This window comes from Canis lupus, chromosome 29, assembly GCF_048164855.1.
Source record: "Canis lupus baileyi chromosome 29, mCanLup2.hap1, whole genome shotgun sequence".
Lineage (NCBI taxonomy): Eukaryota > Metazoa > Chordata > Mammalia > Carnivora > Canidae > Canis > Canis lupus.
The window spans coordinates 26,641,711-26,666,081 of NC_132866.1; the positions used below are offsets into that span (position 1 = coordinate 26,641,711).

The following is a 24,371-nucleotide window of genomic DNA, read 5'->3' on the forward strand; positions in this document are numbered from 1 at the left end:
GCCCTCCAGAAGAAGACTGGAGTCTCGGAGAACAGGGCGGGGGTCGGCAGTCCCTTTCCCTCCCAGAGCGCGGCCGGGGTGGAGAAGAGAGCTACACCTCGCAGCCCACCCTGGCTCCGCCTCCCCCAATCCCGGCTCCCGCTCCGGCTCCGCTCTGCTCCCAACTCGGGGGCGCCCGGAGGACGGACACCGAGCGTTGAGGCTTCGCCTCCTATTCCACCCCCCGCCCTTCCCCTCCGGGGTCTCTGCCTCCGTCTCCTTTTTTAAAAGCTGCGTCACATGCATGCCGTTCCCTGAACGCTCCCGGCCCCTCGCCGCCCGCCCGCCGCGCGGCGCACGCACGTCGTCGCTCGCTGCGCGCTCGCCCGGGTCACTTTGACACGGCTCTCCCCTCCCACTAGCAGGCAATTAGCATATTAATAAAGCCCGGCCCAGCCCGGCTGGGGCTGGAGAGCGGGCGCCTACGACAGCGAGGGCGCGAGCGAACGCGGGAGGGAGAGGGAGCGAGCGGCGGCGGCGTTGGCGGCGGGGAGGGCGGCGGGAGCGCACAGACACGCACACGCACACGCGCACACACGGACACACACTCCGGAGACGCACACCCGCGCGCACACACGCAGAGGCAGCTCGCCTTCCTGCCTGGCTTCCTTCCTGTCTGCTCCGCGCCTGACAGGCCCCTCGCTGCAGCCAGGGGCCGCCAGCACCGGGCCGAGGCCGGGGCGGGCCGGCGGCGAGGGCAGCGGGGCCGCGGGCGGCGGCGGCGGCTCATGCCCGGCCTGTCCCCGTGCGGGGCGGGCACCGTGACTCGGCTGGGCCCCCAGCGGCGGGCGATGTGAAGATGTCAGTGGGCTGTGCCTGTCCTGGTGAGTGGGGCCCTCCCTCCTTAGCCCTCCCGGCATTTCCCTCACCCCTTGTTTGGCGAGAACTTGTGTGTGGGGCGTCGATGGCATGGCGGAGGATGGGGGCTGTGAGGAGTATGCGGGGCCTTCCTTAGTCCGAGGGAGGGCTCTCCCCAAGTGCAAATGCGCAGCAGCCGAGAGGCAGGGGAGGGGGTACCAGAGGTAGTCTGTGTGCGCGCGCGCCCACGGCCGCGCGCGCGCGCGCGTGTGTTTTGGTGGGGGAGGCTAATTGAGGAGGGGTTTGGGGGGCTGAAATTCCCAGAATTCCAGGGTGTTAGCCAATCAGAAGTGAGTCTGGACTTTTGACACCCCCCCCCTCAGGTCATCATAGAGTTGTGATTGGCTGGTTTGGGTTGGCCCCCCCCCCGCCTATTCCTTCTTACTTTTCCTGTGATACCCCCCTCCAGGCTGTTTCTGAGGGCTGTGTTTGGAGGGAGGGATTGATTTCGCCCCCCCTCCAAATTTTCCTGCCTGTTGCCAGGGAAGGTTAGCCCTCCTGAGGGACAAGGAGGTACTCTGGGGAGGGGGGGGGCAGATAATTGGGCCCTCGGGGTCTGGCATCTCCACCCTAGTGGGACGGGGAATGTGGTAGCTCCAAGCGACTTAGGAAATCGAGTGATTTGTGGGAGTCGAGTTCAGGGGAGCAATACTTGACCCCAAAGTGAGAACTTGGGAGAGGACATAGGCTGAGATCCTGTCTCCCCAAAACACTTATCAGCTCTTGCTAGTGACAGCCTGGGTCTGAGTTCTTTCCCCGGGCATGGGGAAAGGCTCTACCTCACTGCCGTGAGAAAAGAGAGGTTGTGTGACTGAAGAGGTAGTCTTCAGAGGGCTTCAGAACACTGTCCATTCTCATTCTCAGGACTCTGGGTTCTTATGTGCTGGATCTCCTCTTGTTCCAGGCTGAAGTTATATTTCTTCTAAAAGTCCGGTGTCCCAGAATCTGACCTGGTTTGGATCCATTGCTTCTCCATATGCCCCATTCTTTGGGAGCCCCATACCCCACAACTGAACCCCCCACTACACATACATATATACACAATCCCCAAGGGAAGCTGCCAGTGCGGAAGCTTCCTTGAGAATCATGTGACACAGGCCAAGCTGGGCTGGGCACACATTTAAAGTGCCTGCTGAGGCTGACATTTAAGGGGCATAGGGCCCTTAAAGGAGGGAGGACTAGTAGAGAGATCTTGAGGATCCTGGAATATCCAAGTGTGGGAACCCCTGGCTCCTGCTGCAGAGGGTTGGGGAGAAGAGGAGAGAGAAGAGCTCGCCAAGCTGGAATCCTGCCTGGCCCTATCATTCCTTCTCCTACCAGCTTGATGTGTATATTTGTGTGTATATTTTCTTTATAATTGCCCTATCCTGGGTACCCATTTAGATCCATCCACACTCTGAGTACTCCCCATGGCCTTCATCCTCCCTCACCACACATGACTATAGCAGAAACTAAGGCTCTATACAAGCTAGAGGGCTGAGTCTTAATTTTTGATTCTTAGTTACTAAAAAAATAGTGAGTAGGAGATGGGTATGGAAGGGTTGTCTGGCTGGAGGTAGATGAGAGGTTGGTCCTGAAGTTGAGGCAGGGTGCCTGGATCCAGTAGGAGAAAGGATGAAGTTCCCCCCTCAGTTTCTCTGGGAGCAGCATGGGGACAGGAAGAGGATCCATGTATAGGGGTGTGTGTGAGAGGGGACAGCTTCAGTCAGTGCTCCAAAAGACATGTTCCTTTTGTGTGTCTGGGTGGCCTGGCTGGAGGAGAGGGGAGCAAAAGATGGCTAAGAGTGAGGAGTCTTTTTCCCAAATGTGAAGAAGTCTTATGGATTGATGCTACAGAGAATGGAGGTTAGACTTCAAGGAGAACCAAATGGGGAGGGGCCTGAGAGTGGTCTGGGGGTGGGGAATGTTAGGAGTTGGAGTATGGGAGGGGACCAGGCTTGTATGGATGGGTGGGAGCACATGGTTGAATACAAGGGCATTATGGCAGCATGTATAGTCCAGGCCCAAAGACAACCCCCCCCCCCCACTTGAGCAGGCATGGGGTGGGGGCTGAGGCGCCCTGGCAGGCCGCCTGCCTGCTGCCTGCCTGCCTGAGTCTCTCCTTTGTGCTCTACTGTCTCCCGGCTCCTCCTCCTCCCCCAGCCCAGCAGAGACAGCACATGCCCCACACATGTGACTGAGGGAAGCCAGAGAACATGCAGACCCACACACATGCAAACGCGGAAGGAAACACCACAAGATATACATATACACACCCCCACACCCCCAGCTCCCATAGTGCTCCTGGGGTAGGTAATAGCTTCTGAAGCTTTGGTCAGGAGCAGGGAGAACTTCTGCTAAGGGGCATCGCCGGGGCAGGGCAGGTTACTGAGGGGGCCAGGGCCTGTCTGGGGCAGCATGTGGCTCAGAAGGGTTAAGGCAGGGAGGAGTAGGGGGAGGGGAGGAGGCAGCAGTGGTGGCGGCTGGGAGCCAGGAGAGGAGGATGGCAGAGCGCCAGGCCAACGGGAGGCCGGGCACAGACAAAGGAAGGGGGGCAGGCACACTGGAGGCCTGGGTCAGGGAGCCCCAGGGGCCCGGGCAGGGGGCAGTGCTGGTACCTTATCCTATGGGTTGGGACAGGCTGCTGCCCTTCAGAGTTCCACCTCCAGGAGGGTACTCTCCCTTTTCTTTCCTTCATCACCTTTGTCATTCTTTGCTTCTCCCTCCTTTCTCCCCACTGCCCCTACACCCCCACACCACCAATTCTAGGGCCTTCTAACTCAGATTTGCTTTCTTTAGCTGGACCTCTTCTGCTCCTGTGCATGTGGGGGAGTTAAGTCAGAACTGAGAGAGAAGCAGACTTGCTAAAGAAGGGAACCAGGAGCAGGGCCCCTTTTTGAGTGATGGGCCAGAGTCCTGGTACATTTTGGTATTTAAGGGTCTTTCTTTCCAAAATTTGAGGAGACAAACTGAGCTCTAAGCTGGAGGTGGAAGCCAGAGCATACACCAACCCTCTTCCCCCTGTAGACAGTCACTTCTGGCTTGGAGGGGCAAGTGAATAGGAATGGCTGCAGTGCCCCAGGGCTGGGCTTGTATGAGTAGGGTTAGAAATCCAGGGTTCCAGTTCAGGCCCTCTTGTCTCACTGTAATCTGTTCAAGTTAGCATCACATTTGGGCCTGTATTAAGTCTCTCTTGAGGTACTGCCTATGAATGCACTTTGGAAAGTTTAAAGGCATGAAACAAATGACAGGAATTGTCCTGTAAGTAGGGGAGAAGTGTGGTCATCTCAGAGTTGGGCTGTTAATTTGGGAGTCAGTGGAATATTTTAATTCCTGGTAGTAGGCAGTATGTTGCAGAGTCTGGCTGAATGTCATAGATTTCAATATGTTTGTGAAAGCTGGAGCGTATCATATGGCCAGACCATCATGGAGAATGGTTTGCAGGTTTCAGGGAGAGTGGTTTATGGGGTAAATCTCTGGATGACAAATGGTCAGGGTGTGTATGTAATAGTCCGTCACGGGGTATAATGCAGTTTGGGTGGTGTATATTAGGATCAAAGGGCATGTGTCACAGGTCCCAGTGTGTATGGAAGTCAGGGCTGTCAGACTACGTATGTGTGTGTGTCCTGGGTTTGGGTTTATTTAGCATTTGAGGTATGTTGCAGATTGAGGTGTGTATCAGATACTGATTTATGTGAAAGCGAGAGGTGTTATTTATGTGTGGAGGATGTTCGCAGAGCCAGGTGCAATATTACTGCACAGTCAACCAGTGTGTATGTCCTGAGAAATCTTGTCGCTGGGCTGTGTGAATGTGGTTGGGGGGCAAGGCAGGGAATAGGGAGCAGAGACTCAAATTGCAAAGCAGTAGGAGATCTGTATGGCTGCACCTCCTCCTGTGTGTGTGTGTGTGTGTGTGTGTGTGTGCACGTGCACACGCGCCTGTCCTTTATCCTATCTGTCCAGGTAGTAGGGCCTGGACCACTACTCAAGCTTTAAAAACACCTCCTCTCTTGGGATTTCCCCCTTGCCTTGGAGAACAGGCCCTACTCCAGTAACAACATACCTTTTTTCCATGGGATGACAGGAGGAGGACTCAGCAGCAGACTAGGCCCCTTCTGGCAAATTGGCTTTCCTTAGCTCTGACAGTGCCTTTTTGCCCTGCATCGGTGAGACTCTGGTGGTGGGGGGTTAGGAACTTAGCTGGGTTGGGGACAGGCAGCCTGGAGTGTCCCCTCCCCTCCAGTCACTGTTTACCAGCTGAAACAGAGTGTGTCTCTGTCAAAAATAACCCCCTGGAGGCTCCCCCCAGCTGCTTGGGGATTTCACCAGGGGCTGAAGCCTAGGGTGGCAGCCCCAGCCAGCCTTCAAACCAAGAGATCACAGGGGAGAGGAAGAGAGACTTGGGGGACGTTGGGGAAGCAGTTGGAAGATATTGGGGAGTCTCCAGAGAGGAGAGCACCCTTCTCCATCCCTGCCAGTGGCTCTGGCTGGTCTGCTCACCCCTGAGCACCAGGCTCAGGGCTGGGAGCATTTCAGTTCCTGGCCCCACGCTCCCCCCCACCCTCCATCCAGGTCTCTCAAGGCCTAATCTGTTCGGTCTCCATCTCTCCCTCGTCTCTCTGGGTCTCTGTCTCTCTTTTGTTTTTCTCAGCAGTCCTCCCTGCCTGCCTGCGTCTCTCCCTCCCTCCCTCTCTCCCTCTTCCTCTTTCCTCGCAGGGAGGGGGCGGGGCCGGTGGGGGCAGCTCCACCCTCCGCCCGCCCTGGGGCCTCATTCTGAGAGAGGCTCGGAGAGCGGAGAGGGGAGGGAGGCATAGAAAGGGAGAAAAGGAAGGGAGCCGGCGGGCGCTGCGTGTGTCTGTGCGTGTGCAAGTGTGAGTGAGTGTGAGTGCCGGGCCCTGCCTCTCCTGGTGCCCCAGCGGAGGGGCCTGCTGGCCTGGGGAGGGCGGGCGGGCTGCTTGGAGGCAGAGGCAGCGAGAGGCGGTGGCGGGGAGAGCCGAGGAGGAGGAGGAGGAGAGAGGAAAGAGCGGAGCAGCCATTGTTGAGGGAAACCTTGCAAACAAAGAAGGCTCCGGACTCCCCGCGGCCCCCCGCCCCCCAGGCCGGCCCCCTGGCCCCCAGCCCCCGGCCCAGTGGCTATTGTAACTTTCCCCCGGGGCTGTGGCCGCCGCGGGGCGGGCCGAGGCTGTGCGTGCGAGTCTTTGTGCGGCCCGCGGAGTGGAGCTCCCAGCCAGGCCTGCCTGTCCCACTCGGGACATGAACGGCTGAAGTTGGCCCCCTCAGCCCTCACCCCTGCCAGGGCCCCTCTGGGCTTCCAGCTGCTCCCTGCACCTCTCCTGGCCCCCTCAGTTCTCCCAGGTAAGTCTGGGCGCAAGCCTGTTGGGGGTGGGTGGAAGGTCCTGGGTCTGGCCCAGGCGTGGTATGCTAGCTGGGGGAAGTGCCCCAGCTCAGAGCGGCCGGGACTCTCAAGCCTGCTGACCTATGGTCAGCCCCCAAAGAAAGGGGGCCTCCTCTCAGGTCAGGCTGGTTACCATGGAAATGCCCAGCCGGAGGTGCCCCCCTCAGCCCCAGGATGCAGCTTCCATCCTGAGAAAACTTTACTAGTTCTGGGCTCTTCCTCCGTCTTCCTCCTAAGGGCCCTCAGATTGCTAGAGGTTGGGGGGTGGTGCTATGTCTGACTCCAAGGGTGATGATACATCCCCTTCACCCCCACCCCCACTTTGCTCTCTCTACCCCTGCTGCTGGGGACAGGCAGCAACAGGGACAGATGGTCTGGGTGATGTTCCCTCCCCTTCTCTTCTCACTCCCAAGCCCTTGGGCTGGGGCTACTGGGAGTTGCTATGGCTCTGAAGAGATGCTGCGTTTGTTTGTGTCCATTCACTGGAGGTGTAAATAGAGGCCTCAGAGCTTCTGGTAGTAGCTCTTCAGAACTATTACCCAGCCTCAGGCAATGTCTGTCAGGTCTGTGGTGAGAGAAATTGAAGCTCCGAAACTTTTTTCAGAATTAGAGAGGAACCCAGGTGTGCTACCTCTCTTCTCCTGAGGGTCTTGAGCTGACACATTTCTTCAAGTAGCCCTGAAACTGTGGGGCAAGGGCAGTGATGCTTTTGGGGAAAGGATAGCCTAATTAGGGAGCAAGGGTCAGGTCTCATAATCTAGACTCTTGAGTTCATTGGCCAGACCTGGCCTCTCGTAGGCTCTGGGAGCTGGGGCTACCTATGTGGCCTTAGTCTCCTTGTCTATGGAGTGGGAAGACTTGGGGCTGCGGGGGACTGTCTCTTTCCTAAGGATACAGTCTCCTCATTCAGTCCAGATTGGCCTGTGAAAGCTGTGTGTGCTGTGCTGGGAGTGTGTGGACATGACCTGTTAGAGATCATGTACGGGGCAAGGGCCTGTTGCAGGCACCTTGATCCTGCCTGGGGCTGCTGGGTTCCAGCTCTTGGTAGGCATGTTGGGGCGAGCTGAGGGTGGAAGCCTGCTAGGCAGGATGAGGCACACGTGTGTGCAGGCACATACAGGCTCTAGGTCTTGGCACCTTCAGGAACTGTGTAGTGTAGGCTCCTCTGGGACCCTCCTTTTGCCCATATTGTGAGGAGGGGGCCCTGGAGGGATGATTAAATGATGCATGTTGGCACAGGGTCGTCTTTTGTCTCTTCCCCCTAGGGAGCAAAATAGATTTTGTATCTAATTTGGGAAGGGGGCTTAGATACAGCCAATATGGCCACTCTTCCAAATTCAGTCAAGTTTTAGGAATTCCAGGAAGCACCTATGACTGAGGATAGGACCTTTGTTGGTATGCCTCAGTTTCCCTACCTTTCTGGCTGGGAGGGGGAAAATAGGATTGCAGAGGTGGTTGGTTCATACCCAACTATGAATGTAATACTTCTGGTTAGGAAATAGTACATCAGGAATAGTGTGCTGCTCATTGAGGTGGATAGGGAACATGTATGCACAGAGACACCTAAGCAGAGACCTCTGTCTAGTTACCATTTGCCTCCTATTAGATTGAGCCCCCTGGAATCTTGGTTCCTTCCCAGGCCTAGGTTTGTAAGTAGAGAGGGATCCATTGGAGGCCTGTCAGTCTCCCTTTCCCACTGCAAGTCTCACAAGTGAAAGGAGGTTGAGGCTTTGGGTTTCTGGTTTAGAGACAATACTAGATCCATGGTGGGTGTGGGGAAGGGGGCTGGGCTGATAAGGGAGTGGCCGTTGGTGGGGGAGGCAGAAGGCCCAACTGGTTATCTGGTGGGAGGCACCCAGCAGGCACCCACCCCCCTTTATCTTTCTGTTCCCTGCCCTCTTGAGACCCTGGGGGTGGAGGAGGGGCAGGGAGTTGCCAACTTTCCCCCCCTCACTCTCGTTTCCCCTCTGGCAACTTGGTCTCCAGAGGGCAATAGAGGGGTGGAAATACTATAGGATATGGGAATCAGATCTGGGCTTAGAAGCTCTGCCAGTTACTACTTCTATGATCTTGACATAAAGGTAGCTTTTCTTTGCCTCATCTGTAAAATGGGTATTTTATAGCTGACCCTGCTACCTCACAAGGTGGTTGTGATGATTGAACAATATAATGTAGATGAAAAGAGGATTTATCAAAATTAGATAATAATGTTTGGATATTCATTTGCTCTGCGATATTGACGTTTCTTCAGAGCTTTGATTCTATCATCCAGGGCTCAACCACATGAAGAAATGGGGTCTTGGGTATTAGGGCTGAGTACTTCTAGTTTCATGATAAAACGAAATTGAAGCCAGATTTAGAAGCAGAGGTAGATGTTCCCTAGGGTCGTCCCCTTCCCCAAGTCCACCCACCCTGGGGGTTCTGGAATACCAGTCCCTGTCCACACAGTCTAGGAGACTTTCCAGAAAGATCCCTGGGACTCAGGGGACCCTCTTCCTTTTCTTTCTAGGTTGTTCCTCAAAGTCCTTCAAGCTGTACTCACCGAAGGAGCCCCCGAACGGCAACGCCTTCCCCCCCTTCCATCCCGGCACCATGCTAGATCGGGATGTGGGGTGAGTCTTACCACTTCCTATCCCTTCTCCAGATGGGATCCTGCCTGGAAGGGGGAGGGAGTGGCACTCCCCAATAATTTCTGTCTTCCACCCCCATTCTCATAGCCTCTTCCCTTACACAGCCCAACTCCCATGTACCCGCCTACATACCTGGAGCCTGGGATTGGGTAAGTGGAATCCAATGAGGAGGGAGGTGTTTTCCATTATATGGGTGGGAGGCGCTTTTCCTACTGACCTCCCTTCTTCACTTCCCCCAGGAGGCACACACCATATGGCAACCAAACTGACTACAGAATATTTGAGCTTAACAAACGGCTTCAAAACTGGACAGAGGTATGGCTAGGGGACAAGGGCTGGGAGGGAGAGGGACCCCTGTGGGTTGTTTTCTGACACACACACACAAATATCCCACCCTGTGCTCCTTAGGAGTGTGACAATCTCTGGTGGGATGCTTTCACAACTGAGTTCTTTGAGGATGATGCCATGTTAACCATCACTTTCTGCCTGGAGGATGGACCAAAGAGATATAGTGAGTGGCCTCTGGGGGTACTGCTGGTTCTGCTGTGAGAGTAATACCTCCTGTGTCCTTCTAAGGACTGGGAGTAGATATTTGTCTCTGGGGATCTGTTTTGGCAATGCTGGCATCTGCCAGACCCCTTTGGAGGTCCTTCTGTTCTAATGAGTTTGTCCCATCTCTACAGCCATTGGCCGGACCTTGATCCCACGCTACTTTCGCAGCATCTTTGAAGGGGGTGCTACGGAGCTATACTATGTGCTTAAGCACCCTAAGGAGGCATTCCACAGCAACTTTGTGTCCCTCGACTGTGACCAAGGCAGCATGGTGACCCAGCATGGCAAACCCATGTTCACCCAGGTCAGCAGCCCAGCTGGATGTGGAACACTGAAGCACCTGGGTTTGATTCCCCTCCTTTCTCCCAAAATATACTCAGCTGTTCCCCAGGGAGGCAGAACAGGAAGTAGCAAGACAAGAAGGGAGGGCAGGCATGCCACAACATCCATCAGGCATTTATTGAGTTTATACATGACGATTTTCTGGGCCGCAGGGGTACACCAGTGAACGAGAGCCTGCCCTCACTGAGTTTATAGCAGATGAGCGTATCACTAGCTACTTGGAAGGATGACATGGATCTGTTAAACATTTCTATTGTGTGTGTGTACGTGTAAGGTGTGTGTAAGGGCCAGGGGTGTGACAGGTGTATGAAGGAACAGTTTTGTCAGTTATGCACCCAGATTTATGTGCAGGTGGTAGAAGTATATTCAGTAGGAGAGTTGTGAGCAAACGGGAGAACAGGTATACTTTCAGGTACGTGGGGAGGGGGCAGAGATGTGACAAGCTTGTCTCCAGGTGTGTGTGGAGGGCCGGTTGTACCTAGAGTTCATGTTTGACGACATGATGCGGATAAAGACGTGGCACTTCAGCATCCGGCAGCACCGAGAGCTCATCCCCCGCAGCATCCTTGCCATGCATGTGAGTTGTGGGCAGGACCCAAGATGCAAGGGTTGAGGGAAGGCAGTGGGAAGGGTGGAGGGAACAAGGTCTGCTATTTCTTGACAGTGACCTCAGAGGGTTAGAGTATCTCCATCTGAAGAATGGGTTTCATAGTAGCCCTTCTTCTCTTAGGAGTGTCATGAGGCTCAAGTGATAGGTCAAATGAACAGATGCAACCCAGATGCTAGTGTTCTTTTCCTTCTCCTCATCTAGGCCCAGGACCCCCAGATGCTGGATCAGCTCTCCAAAAATATCACCCGATGTGGGCTGTCCAATTCCACTCTCAACTACCTCCGAGTGAGTCCTTGATCACCCAGTTTCTGCCCCATCCCATTTGGTGTTGGCTCCATGTCAGCTGTCCTTTGATAAGCCACCTCCCGGTCTCCCCTCAGCTCTGTGTGATACTCGAGCCCATGCAGGAGCTCATGTCCCGTCACAAGACCTACAGCCTCAGCCCCCGTGACTGCCTCAAGACCTGCCTTTTCCAGAAGTGGCAGCGCATGGTAGCACCCCCCGGTGAGTGCCTTCCACCTGCCCCTGCTCTTACTAGGATCTGATGATGTTTCTCAGCGCTGGTTCTCCTCCTCACGAAGCCCCTTCTTCACTCCTGGGTCTGCAAGATTGGGATCAGGGTAGGCTCAGGGTCCTTAGGAGCCAGAATGGGGAACAAGGGACCCTGGGGTCTTGCCCCTCCTGAATCTCCTTTCCCCGGCACAGCGGAGCCTGCACGGCAGCAGCCCAGCAAGCGGCGGAAACGAAAGATGTCAGGGGGCAGCACCATGAGCTCGGGGGGTGGCAACACCAACAACAGCAACAGCAAGAAGAAAAGCCCAGCCAGCACCTTCGCCCTCTCCAGCCAGGTACCTGTAAGCATCTCGGCTTTCTTCTCTCTTCTGGGCTGCCCTACTGCTGACCCCTAACCCTTGACCCCATCCCAGCCTGAGCTCACTAGCAGGCATAGAAGCAAAGACAGTTTTTCTTGGTGTACTCTGCCAGCATGGGCTGGCTACTGTCACTGATGAGAGTCCTTGTCAATGACATGCCATGGTTGTGATCACAGACTCAGACAGCACATAGGAAGGACATAAGGGCACAGAGACAGCTGTGAGAACATGGATGTTCAGGACAGACAGCTTAGAGGTCCACATACCATCAGACACACACTGACCAGAGGGACACATGAATGTGAACGTGTGTGAATCTAGAATACACACATATGCATATGCACACACTTTTCCCCATTGGTGTTCTTTTTTTTTTTTTTTTTAAATCTGCTTCTTCTCTATTACATGTGGACAGAAGTTTAGGAGCCCCCTAAGTTTGGGGGAGATGAACTAGGGAGCGAGGGGAATAGATTGACTTCTCCTAGAATCTAGTGATTGTGGGTTAAAGGCTGTGATGCTCTGCAGTCCTTCAGTGGGAAGGATTCCAGGGACTGAGGGTGTCAGAGGAGTTGGGGTTTGAAATTTGGGTGAGAAGGGGTTGGGGGTGTTGAATTTCCTGGGTGGGTATTGGGGCTCTCTGCTGCCCTGGGCCGGACGAGCCCCTGCCCCGATTATGTTTGGGGACCTCCGCCACTCTCAGGATGTGATGGTGGTGGGGGAGCCCACCCTGATGGGCGGGGAGTTCGGGGACGAGGACGAGAGGCTCATCACCCGGCTGGAGAACACCCAGTTTGACGCGGCCAACGGCATTGACGACGAGGACAGCTTTAACAACTCCCCCGCCCTGGGCGCCAACAGCCCCTGGAACAGCAAGCCTCCATCCAGCCAAGAAAGCAAATCGGAGAACCCCACATCACAGGCCTCCCAGTAGAGGCCTTGCCATGGCCACCCAGCGCTCTGCCTGCCTGCCCCACCCCTGCAGCCCCAGGGAGCAGAAGACAGAATGAAGAGACTGAGCATCTAAAATGGGCAGCCTCCATCCACCCACTTCAGGGAGGAACTGGACTCGCTGGGGGCAGGTGCCAAGATTTGCCCCCCAGTGGCCCTGGGCTGGGCCTGGCCTCTGCAGAGCCTTTTGGGGGAAGGGGGTACTCATGTGGATGCCTATGTGGACCCTGGGCCTCTGCAAAATGTCCTGACTGCCCTCAGGGCATTTGCCTCCATCTTTGCCCCAGGTTCTGGGTTCCCCATCCTCCTGATTTTACCCTCTTCAAGCCTGGGGTTGTTTATCCCACAGCCCTTAGGGACTTAATTATGGGGCTTGGTTGAGTGCCCCTTTCCTAAACCTCCCCCTAGGTGACTGGTAGTAGAGGGGTAAAGCTCTGGCTCCTCCCTGCAGCCACCTATCCCAGCTCCCAAGTTTTTAAAAAAATAATATTATTAAAAATGTAAGTTTAAAAAAATCACTCATGTACCCCCTCTTCCCCTTATTAAAAAGTCCAGCTACCTCCCTACTCCTGGCAAATGTGGGGCTTAGGGCCCAGGTGGAGGTGAGTGTGGGGGTAGAGGGGTGTGCATTACCATTTTATACAGTTTGAGAGCTTCAGACCAAGGAGATACTTTGCCATCTCTCTTCCCTTTTCCTCTGGGGTCACTGGAGTTGGGGAAGGCATGCCTTGGGGTAGGGGGCCATGATGGCCTCATCTTTGTGACAACCCCCTGCTGTTGTCTCTGTCTCCCCATCCTCCAGGACTCTGGCCTGCCGTCCTAGTGCTTGTGACTCCCTCTATTCCACCCCTAACCCCCTCCCCCATGGTGTGTATATTCTTTACAAGTCCACTAGAGCAGCTGTCTTGGCTGGGGGGAAGGGAGGCTCCCTCCCTTAGGAAGTGTGGAGGGAAGGGAGTGCTGTTCGTTGCTGTGTTTTTTGTTTTGTCTCAGTTGGGCAGGCATGGGATAGAGGGGGAGGGGCTCATCCACTCTCTCCAATACTCTCTTCCCAACTACTCAAACTGTCTACCTAGTCCTCCCCTGTCCTCCACAGAGGGGAAGGAGCCACTGAGGATGTCCCAGCTCTAAGCCCACCTGGGAGCAATAGACCTCTGTTCCCCAGCTGACGTAAAAGGTCTTCATCTCCAATATCCCTTCCATCCCCTTCCTCATAGAAGGGAGGGGGGAAGCAGCCAGGATCCTCAGCTCTCTTTCACAGTTGGACACATGGAGGCTTTGGACCCCGGTGAGGCCAGGAGTAGGGTCCCATGGATCTGGGCCCAGTTCTGTGGCTTCGCTGCCTTTTTCTGTGGCCAGTTCCAGAAGTGTTAGCACCACCTTTCTCCCCACTCTTCCTTCTGGATTCTGGGGTCCTCCATACCCAGTTTCCTTCACTCCAGCTACCACTGTTGGGAGGGTTTTGTGTTAGGAGCTGAGGGAAGGGGTGGGGAAGATGGATGTCCCGCCCCAAATGTAATGCCTTTTTTTTTTTTTTTTTTTTTTTTTTTTTTTGGGCCATTTGAGTCATGTATGGTACCGATCAATAAAGAGACTTTTTGGTTTGAAAGTGTCTTGGTCATTGATGCCTAATAACAAGTCAGTCACAGTCTTTCCCCTATCTCTCCTTCCTACAGCCCCTAAGACCAGTTATTGGGAAGGAAGAGCTTAAGTCTCATCTCACGTTTTCCCTCACCTTCTGCTGTTGTTCCTCCTGTCCTGGGCTGGGCCTGTCTCCCTCAGAAGTGGACTTCCCTGTCTCCTGGGACAATTATTCCTACCCCCCCAGCTGCCATTGGGGCTTCCAGACAGGTGGCCTTCCCAAGGCAGTTTTTCTGGGATAGAAGGCCCTGGGTCAAGCTATTGGGGTTGTGGAGGAATCCTTGCCTGGGCTTGGGTTGGAGGAGCATTGGTGGTTTGAACCACTGAGAGATTTGGTCCTGTGCCTTTCCAGGAGATTCCTGCCCCTACCCAGTCTCCAGCCTTCCAGCCCAGCTGAGCTTTCTGAGCTAGTGTCCTCTGGTGTTATGTCCCAGGTGTGGGGAAGTAAGAGAGCAGCTGGATTGTTTGTCTCCTTGCTGACTTAGGGTGGGGATGTGGAGGAGGATGCCTTAAGTGTAGTTGCTAGGGGCAGCCTGAAGCTCCTTAGGTGGAAGGAGGAACAGAGTGTTTTTCAGACTCTTCAGCTTATTATTCCTTCCAAGTGCCCTTCTCTCCCACAATTAAAAAAGATTGGCAAGATAAGGAGACCCTGCTGTGGGTTGGGGATGAGATCCTAGCACCTACCAATTCCCTTACCTAGACTACTTTCATCGCAGGCAGGGGAAACAGGCCTCTTAGACTATTCACCCATTAAAGTCTCTGGATTTAAAGTAAGGCCTTATAGACTTAAACCTCTATCCTCACCTCCCCAGCTGGCAGGAAGAAACCAGAGGAAAGGACTATGGCCTTTCCCATGGCCCATCCCACCCCTTCTCTAATCCACACAGTTACCCTCGCCCTGTCCTGTTGCCAGCCTAGCTCCTCACTGCCCATTGCCTCAGGATTCAAGGCCTGCATTCGTGCATATGCCAACTTCAGTCCTCTGCAGATTGGACCTGATGGACATTTACCAGCCAGCTGCTACCACCAACTTACTCTGGGAGTGCTAGGTAACACCTATTGGCAGTGTGTCTGCATTTGGAACTAGCCAGTGTGGGGACATCTGGCTTTCTTGCCTGAGTGTGTGCCAGTATATATATGTGTGTGTGTATATACATACATATATATGACTGCTGAGCCGGGAGGAGGCTTGGGTATGGATATATAAGGCAACATTGCATATGTGAATATGTATATAGGCTTGTCTATGCATTTGTTTATGGAATGTGTCTCGGTGGATTTGTTCATTCAGCTAATATTCATTGAGCCCTTTCTAGGTGCTAGAGATATGGTGCTGAACAAAGCAGAGAAGGTAAGACTGCTATATGTGACTGGGAGGCTACAAGCACATAAATGAGGGTATGTTGAATTCATAGCTTGGTAGTAATGTGTTGTATTATGGGGCTGCTGGGCCCGCTGACAATTGTGTGACAAAGTTGGGCATTTGCAGGTTCATATTCTGTGTTATGTGTATTGGAAGACGCAGTGGTCAAGGGAAGAGGTAGATTGCCAGGCCTGGACTCTGCCTTGTTTGGGAGAAGGCAGTGGGCTAGAGAGACAGGGGAACCCACTTTTGAACTCCGGAAGTGTAGTGGCCAGCAACTTCCTTTGGAGCCCTAGATCTGGCTCCTCCTTGTTTGTCCTAGCAGGCCCTCTGGGGAAGGCCCTTGGTCTGGAGGAATTGCTAGGGGGGGAAGGAAAAGGCTCTTTAATGCCCAACCCCAGGCCCCAGCAAGATGCTGAAAAGTTTGTTTCAGCTCAGCTGTGCACCCAAGCCAGCCCCAATGCAGAGACACAGGCCCTCAACCCCCAGACACCAAGATCAGCCTGAGCTAAGCTTCTTCCCTACGTTTCCTATCCTAGCTCATATACTCCATATCTGGCCTGACCTCCAGCCCCTTTCTTAAGAATTCCAGCATAACCTCCAGCACCTCTTTTATACTCATAGTCCAGTCTAGCCTAACCTCTAACCCCTTCCCCCAAAGGTAAGATTCCACTCCAGCCAGCCCAGCCCAGTTCAAGCTGACCTTAAGCCCTTTACTATAAGGTGAAAAGTTCTCAGCTGCTTCCGCAGGGCCTACCCCTAACCCTTATTTCACAAAGTAGGGCCTTATCTTGGGGATTGGTAGAAGTTGAGGTGAGAGTACAGGATTGGAGCTACAGCCTCGATGGATGGGCAGGGAAGGCAGGCAAGGGAGGAGCATTGAGTGCCAAGAATGGGCCAGGCTGAAAGGAAGAGAATATGTAAAATGTTTTGAGTCAGCAGCCCCCTAGTTCTAAGCTGAACTTCAAAGATGCTAGCTTTGACTCTTGCTGGATCCATCTCACGGGTATCCAGAATGCTTACAGTTGTCTGCTCTGTGGCCACAGTCCCATCTCTCAGGACCCACCTCTGAGACTCTTCCCCAGCCCCACCCTGAGGTCTTTGATGAAGCGGAACAGGAAATGGGTGGGAGACTACACACCTGCCAGTCCTGGCCTGGGGAGTAGGGGAAGCTGGACAGAAATGGAAGTTGAGGGATCCCTGGGTGGCGCAGCAGTTTGGCACCTGCCTTTGGCCCAGGGCGCGATCCTGGAGACCCGGGATTGAATCCCACGTCGGGCTCCCGGTGCCTGGAGCCTGCTTCTCCCTCTGCCTATGTCTCTGCCTCTCTCTCTCTCTCTCTGTGACTATCATAAATAAATAAAAATTAAAAAAAAAAAAATGGAAGTTGACCCACACCTCCAGGTTCCTACTCCAGCCTTGGGAAGGGTCCATTTTCCCACCAATTCCAGTACTTTTTCCTGAAGTAACCAAACTCTAGATTACTCCTCTCACTGCTGCCCCACCACACCACCAGCTCACCTCTGCAGGACGAGAGACTAGAGACAGTCCCTGGAGAAAAATCATAGAGAGGGTTGGGGGAGAAGAATCTTTTCCCCATCGCTCCCAGCTCTCAAATGTATGTCTCTCTGGAGAATGTAAGCACAATTTCTCTCCTTTTACTTTAAGGATGTCAGGGGCACATAATTCAATTAATCATAATTTTGATTCATGACACATTCTTTTCATTGTTCCATGCACAGGACACATTTATTTATTTATTTATAATACTGTTACAAGAACTCATCAACATGAAAGCAGTGACCTTGGAAATAACTGAAATCTGTGGTCCGTCCCTATTCCACTCCTCTCCTGTCATTCCATCAATCTTTTTTTCTTTTGATATATTTATCTTAGCTATAGGTACAGATTTCCCCCACTATGCAAAAGTAGAGCATTACTATGAAACCTGTAACAAATTGTGTAAGCAAAGAAGCAATTACATTAATTGATATAGGAAAAAAAATTTTTGGAGCATTCCCAGTCTCAAAAAATAAACTTCCAGGGATGCCTGGGTAGCTCGGTGGTTGAGCAGCTGCCTTTGGCTCAGTTCGTGATCCTGGGGTCCTGAGATCAAGTTCTGCATTGGGCTCCCTGCAGGGAGCCTGCTTCTCCCTCTGCCTGTGTCTCTGCCTCTCTTTCTGTGTCTCTCAAGGATAAATAAATAAAATTTAAAAAACAATTTTCAGGCTTTTTTTTTTTTTAAGATTTATTTATTTGAGAGCAAGAGAGGGAATGAGCATGGGAGAAGCAGAGGGAGAGAGAGAGAGGAAACTCTCTCCAGCAGACTCCTTGCTGAGTTCAGAGACTGATTCTGGGCTCCATCTCCCATCCTGAGATCGTGGCCTGAGCCAAAACCAAGAGTCAAATGCACCCCAAAAGTGAAAATCTTCAGACTTTTTTCAGTTACTGAAAATAGGTACTAATGGAAGCCTTTCATAAAGGCGAAGATGCATGACATGGCTTTTTTTTTAACATGAACTTTTGAAAAGCGTGTGATACCTGTATTCCTAAAACTTTATTTTGATGGTGGTGGGGGCGCCTGGGTGGTTCAACTGGTTAAGCCTCCAAATCTTGATTTTGGCTCAGGTCATGATCTCAGGATCATGAGATTGAGCCCTGCGTTGGGCTCTGTGCTGGGTATGGAGCCTGCTTAAGATTCTCTCTTTCTCCCTCTGCTGCTTCCCATTGAATACTCTCTCTCCCTCTCAAAAATAAATAAAACTATTTTTTTTTAATTTTAGGGTTTTTTTTTACCTTAATATAAAGAAATACTACCATATATATTTCTTGGCAGCTTATTATTTTTACTTAGTATTGTATTACTAAGGTTCGTATTTGTTATGTATTGCTGCAGTTCATTTTGAGGGCTGTGTAATATTTCATTTTGTAACTACACCACAGGTCATCATTCTTCTGTTACTGGACGTTTGGGCTTCTAGGTTTTTACTATCATGAAGAGCACTTCTGTGAATGCTTTTATTCTTATTTTCTGTTGTACATGTGCAGAGTTTTGTTGATTATATATTTAGGTATGATCTCTACCTCTGAACAAACTCATATTCCCTCCTCTGACACCCAGGTCTGAGTGCTTTAACATTGGCACAGGGTCTAAGGTTAACTTGAATTACATTTCAAATACATGTTAAGTGCCTGCTATATAAACTACTTTGTCCATACATTCATTCAGCAGTCAAGCTACGTTTACCGAGCATCTACAATGTGCCAGAAACTGGAGATGAAACAGTGAACAAGATAACATAGTGCCTAGAGTTGAGTGAGGAAACATATGAAACAAAAGGTCATGTACACATCCAATTACAATTTATGATATAACTGAATAGGGCAGAATAAATACATAATAGGGAGGCCTGATTTAAACTGGTACGTTAAGGAAGGCTTCTCCAAGTTCTAACAGCTAGGACATGAAGGGTGAAGGGGACTTCACCAGGTGAAGAGCATAGGGAAGAGGTGTTCAGGTAAAAGAAACAGGTCCTGATGCCCAGAAATGCTTGGCAGGATGGAAGGATGGAACACCAATGGGTGTTTAGTGAGCACGGGGAAATGGTCACAAGAGAGAGGCTAAGACCAGATGGGACAATACCATGGTGTTGATGATGATGACGAAGAGGTTAGCAATTAACATCCATTCTGCACCAGGTATTGTGAGAAATCCCTTATATCAATGATCTCAGTAAAAGTAATCACAGTTCTGTGTTTAGATGCTATTATTATCTCCTACTAAGAGGAGAATGCCAACAGCCAAAAACTAAGGGCCAGGGGAGGCCATGCAACTTGCCTGAGGTCATAGAGTCAGCAAGGATTTTGAATTGCATATAAATGTAATGGGCTATCACTGAAGGGTATAAGACAGATCACAATTAAGACCTGGTCCCCGCTCTCCAGAAACTCCCAGAGCAGGGGTAAGTTAGACCTGGCCACAATATGAGTAAAAAGCCCACATCAGGGAGCAGCATTACAAACCTGACAAGTGCTGTAGAACAATAGGGAGAGAAATTTGTTTGAACAGAGATCTGGTAAGGCTTCTTGCTGAAGATGAAATTGACTGTGACTGTTGAAGGAAGGGGGACCAGTGGCAGGTGATTTTGGTGAGGACCTACAGACAATCTAAGTTGAGGGGAAAGCATTAGGAAATGGACTGAAGCAGGAGGGTCTAGGGAGAAGATAACTGATCAAGTAAGTGCGTCTGTAGGAGCAAAAGGCCTCTCGGTGGCCTTTTTAGGGTGTCAAGAGAAGGAATGGTATGTACTTTGTGGGATAGGAGAAAAGAAATCAGCAAGACTGTCCTCCACAGTCTTCCTAAACTGTAGACAGTTTTGAACGACAGGCTGAGAGGTTTTACTCAATTTTATTGGGAATGGGAAGCTGCCAGCAATTTTTGAACAGAGAAGTGACCTAGTTAGATTTTTTTTTTTTTAAGATTTTATTTATTTATTCATGAGAGACACCCAGAGAGAGGCAGAGACACAGGCTGGGGACAAACAGGCTCCCTGCTGGGAGCCCAATGCTGCACTTGATCCCAGGACCCTGTGATCACCACCTGAGCCAAAAGCAGACGCTCAACCACTGAGTCGCCAAGGTGCCCCTAGATCTGTTTTTTAATAAGATTAGCTTGGCATGGTGTATAGGACTAAGAAGTGAGACAGTTAGGAGGTAATGAAGTCCATACTGCTTAGTAACTTAGGCAAAACAAAAAGATCCTAACTTATTAAAAAAGTAAAGATTAAAGAATTAAATGTAAGCAAATAAAACTAGAAGAAAATAGATGAAATAAATAGTATTCACTAACCTTCTAAGAGTATGTGCAGGGAAGATAAACTGCAAGTTTAAATGCTGTAGAAGAAATCAGAAAGGAAAAGAGTGAATTTCACCTGAATATAAAAAAGAAAAAAAAAAACACAAATGGACAGGAGTCATAAATGTTTAAAATTTTTAAATTTTATTTTTTATATGTAAAATGTACCCCAAAGTGGGGCTCAAACTCATGACCTTGAGGCCAAGAGTTGCATGCTCCACCAACTGAGCTAGCCAGGTACTCCAAGAGTGATCAATTTGACTACATACAGACTAAATTCACAACTTTGGTATATGTGTGTATAAATTAAAAAAACAGGGGAACCCTGGGTGGCTCAGCGGTTTAGCGCCTGCCTTCGGCCCAGGGCGTGATCCTGAGTCCTGGGATCGAGTCCCACATCGGGCTCCCTGCATGGAGCCTGCTTCTCCCTCTGCCTGTGTCTCTGCTTCTCTCTCTCTCTGTATCTCTCATGAATAAATAGATAAAAATCTTTAAAACACACACACACACACAGACACACACACACTAGATCCTCACTCCCCGTTCCCCTTGCAAAAAAAGCAGGTACACTGGGAAATAGATTTTTACGTGATATAATACAAATTATGCATATTTACATGTATTATTCAAATATGAGTTACAATCTTTTTGTGTAACTAATTAATGTAAAATAAGTTTTAAAAAGGGAATTCTCAATAGATAAAGGACAATTTCAGAGAAGGAAGTATGAAGGCTGAAACACAGACACATGGGGGCAGCCCTGGTGGCCTAGCGGTTTGGCGCAGACTTCAGCCCAGGGCGTGATCCTGGAGACCCAGGATCGAGTCCCATGTCGGGCTCCCTGCATGGAGCCTGCTTCTCCCTCTGCCTGTGTCTCTGCCTCTGTGTGTGTGTGTGTGTCTCTCCTGAATAAATAAATAAAATCTTAAAAAAAATAAAATAAAACACAGACATATGATAATAGAATTAATATATATTAAAATAATATGGCTCTGGGATACCTGGGTGGCTCAATTGGTTGAGCATCTGTGTTTGGCTCAAGTCATGATTTCAGGGTCCTGGGATCAAACCCCACTTCTCCTTCTCACTTCCTCTCAGTTGTACTTTCACTATCTCTCTCTCTCAAATAGATAAATAATATGTTAAAAAATAATATGGCTCTTATTTGGTCTATTAAACTAATGATATTTTTCCTGATATATTAAAGATATATGTGTGTGTGTGTGTGTGTGTGTCAACTTTTTTAAAAGATTTTATTTATTTACTCATGAGAGACACAGAGAGAGAGACAGGCAGAGACACAAGCAGAGGGAGAAGCAGGCTTCATGCAGGGAGACCAATGTGGGACTCGATCCTGGATTTCCAGGATCAGGCCCTGGGCTGAAGGTGGCACTAAACCACTGAGCCACCCGGGCTGCCCCATATATCAGCTTTATTGATACAAAATTTACATACCATACAATTCAACCATTTAAAGTACAATTCAGGAAAAAAAAATAATAAAGTACAATTCAGAGACGCCTGGGTGGCTCAGTGGTTGAGCATCTGCCTTTGGCTCAGGACATGAACCTGGGGTCCTGGGATCAAGTCCCACATCGGGTTCCCCTCGAGGACCTGCTTCTCCCTCTGCCCGTGTCTCTGCCTCTCTCTCTGTATCTCTCATGAATAAATAAATAAAATCTTAAAAAAATAAAGTACAATTCAATGGCTTTTGGTATATTCATAGTGTTGTACAACCAACATCACAATATTTTAAAACATTTCCATCACTCCAAAAAGAAAACCATACTCATTAGTAGTCACTCAGCATTTCACACCACTAGCCCAGCTGCAGGCAACTTCTGATCTACTTTATATTTGCCTACTCTGGACATGTCATATAAATGGAATCATACAGTATACAGTGTTTTGTGACTTACTTCCATCATTTAACATGTTTTCAGACTCATCCATGTTATAGCCTATACGAGTATTTCATTTCTTCTTATTGCCAAATAATACTCCTTTGCATGGATATACTACATTTTATTTATCTATTCATCAGTTGATAGACATTTGGGTTGTTTTAACTTTTTGGCTGTGAATAATGTTGCTGTGAACAGTTATGTAACATATTTGTGCGAACACATAGTTTGATTTCTCTGGAGTATATACCTAACAGTGGAGTTGCTGGGTCATATTGTAACTCTATGTTTAACCTTTTGAGCAACTGCCAGACTGATTTCTAAAGAGGCCACACCATTTTACATTCCCATAAGCAATTATGAAAGCTCAAATTTCTCTATATTCTCCTCAACACTTGTTATTGTCTGTCTTTTTTATTACAGCCGTCTTGGAGTGTGCTAAGTGGTATCTCATTATGGTTTTGATTTGCATTTCTCTGATGACTGATGATTTGGAGCATCTATCTGTTCGTGTGCTTACTTAGCCATATGTATATCTTCTTTGGAGAAATACTATTCATATCTTTTGCCCATTTTTAATTGAGTTATCTTTTACTGAGTTTCAAGAGTTATTTATATGTTCTACATATGCCTTTTTTATTAAAGATTTTATTTATTTATTTGAGAGAGAGCACAAGAAGGTAGAGTGCAGGCTCCCTGCTGAGCAGGGAGCCAGACACGGGGCTCTATCCCAGGAGCCTGGGATTAGTACCTGAGCCAAAGGAAGACACTTAACTGACTAAGCCACCTAGGCATCTCTAGATACAAGTCTCTTATTAGATATATGATATACAAATATTTTCTCCCATTCTGTGAGTTGTCTTTTCACCTTTTTTTTTTTTTTTTAAGTTCATGAGAGACACAGAGAAAAAGAGGCAGACACAGGCAGAGGGAGAAGCAGGCTCCATGCAGGGAGCCCAATGTAGAACTTGATCCTGGGGGCAGCCTGGGTGGCTCAGCGGTTTAGCGCCGCCTGCAGCCCAGGGCGTGATCCTGGAGACCGCCTGCAGCCCAGGGCATGATCCTGGAGATCCTGGAGCGTCAGGCTCCCTGCATGAAGCCTGCTTCTCCCTCTGCCTGTGTCTCTGCCTCTCTCTCTCTCTGCATCTCTATGAATAAATAAATAAAAATCTTTAAAATATATATATTAAAAAAAAAAAGGAACTCGATCCTGGGAACCTAGGATCATGCTCTGAGCCGAAGGCAGATGCTCAACCACTGAGCCACCCAGGCATCCCTCTTTTCACTTTTTGTCCCTCTTTTCACTTTTTAAGGTGTCCTTTGAAACACAGAAGTTGTAAACTGGTGAAATCCGAATTACTTTCTTTTGTTGTTATTGCTTATAGTGTTATTGTTTTTAGTGTGCTCAATAAACTTTGTATTAAAGCATAATACACAGGAACGCCTGGGTGGCTCAGCGGTTGGGTGCCTGCTTTCGACTTGGAATGTGATCCCGTGGTCCCAGGATGGAGTTCCACGTTGGGCTCCCTGCATGTAGCCTGCTCTTCCTCTGCCTGTGTCTCTGCCGCTCTTTGTGTCTCTCATGAATAAATAAATAAAATCTTTAAAAGAAAAAGTATAACACAAAGAAAAGTACACATATCATAAATGTACAATTTGACAGTTTTCTCAAACTGAACACACTCTGTAACCAGTGTTGAGAGGGAGAAGTAGAATATAACCAGCACCCCAGAAGTGTTCCTCATGACCCTTCCCCTTCCAAGGTCACCACTGATTTTTAATCCCATGTCTTGTTTTGCCTGTTTTTGAAGTATGTAAATGGAATCATACTGAATAAGCAAAAATTTTCAAAAATCTTACCCAGTACTGGGAAGGATATGAAGAGACTAGAATATCATACACTTTGAGTGAGCTAATCTCCCAGAAAAGCAACTTGTGTTAATGTGTACATCGTTTGACTCACTAATTCCATTTCTGGGAATCATAGAATCACTTATAATGCAGAAAATAAGGAAACTTCAGAAAGTGATGGGTAGGGGAATAGCTGGATATCTTAACAGTAGAAATGCTACACGGCCATCAAAATGATGTTTACGAAGAAGATAAAAGAATGTGAAAAAAACACTTATGATAAATGTTAACTGAAAAAGGATGAACAATTATTATACAAACTGGCTCTAATAATGTAAAAAGGTCTATGCATAGTAAAAATATATGGGAAGAAAGTACAATGGTGGTAATAAGATGATTGGATACTAAGTGAAGTTTTCTTCTTTTTGCCAGTTTTCAAATTTCCTTTAATTCATTCATGCTATCTTTTTTTTTTTTTTTTTAAGATTTTATTTACTCATGAGAGACACACAGAGAGAGGCAGAGACACAGG

At 49.8% G+C, this 24,371-nt stretch overlaps 1 protein-coding gene across 3 annotated transcripts; it reads left to right on the forward strand.

Moving 5' to 3' along the window:
- Positions 1-708: 708 nt before the first annotated feature.
- Positions 709-13,834, forward strand: LDB1 (LIM domain binding 1). Of its 3 annotated transcripts, none has more exons than XM_072805576.1 (11): positions 709-863; positions 8,781-8,883; positions 9,006-9,050; positions 9,141-9,216; positions 9,310-9,412; positions 9,585-9,757; positions 10,250-10,372; positions 10,607-10,690; positions 10,786-10,909; positions 11,111-11,259; positions 11,978-13,834. In XM_072805576.1, the coding sequence occupies exons 1-11, from the start codon at positions 839-841 to the stop codon at positions 12,206-12,208; spliced, it is 1,236 nt and encodes a 411-aa protein (XP_072661677.1). In that variant the 5' UTR covers positions 709-838; the 3' UTR covers positions 12,209-13,834. The 3 variants fall into 3 exon arrangements, with proteins under 3 accessions (XP_072661677.1, XP_072661678.1, XP_072661680.1); XM_072805577.1 differs by having other exon boundaries at positions 11,111-11,253; XM_072805579.1 differs by lacking the exon at positions 709-863 and adding an exon at positions 5,989-6,231.
- Positions 13,835-24,371: the final 10,537 nt, after the last annotated feature.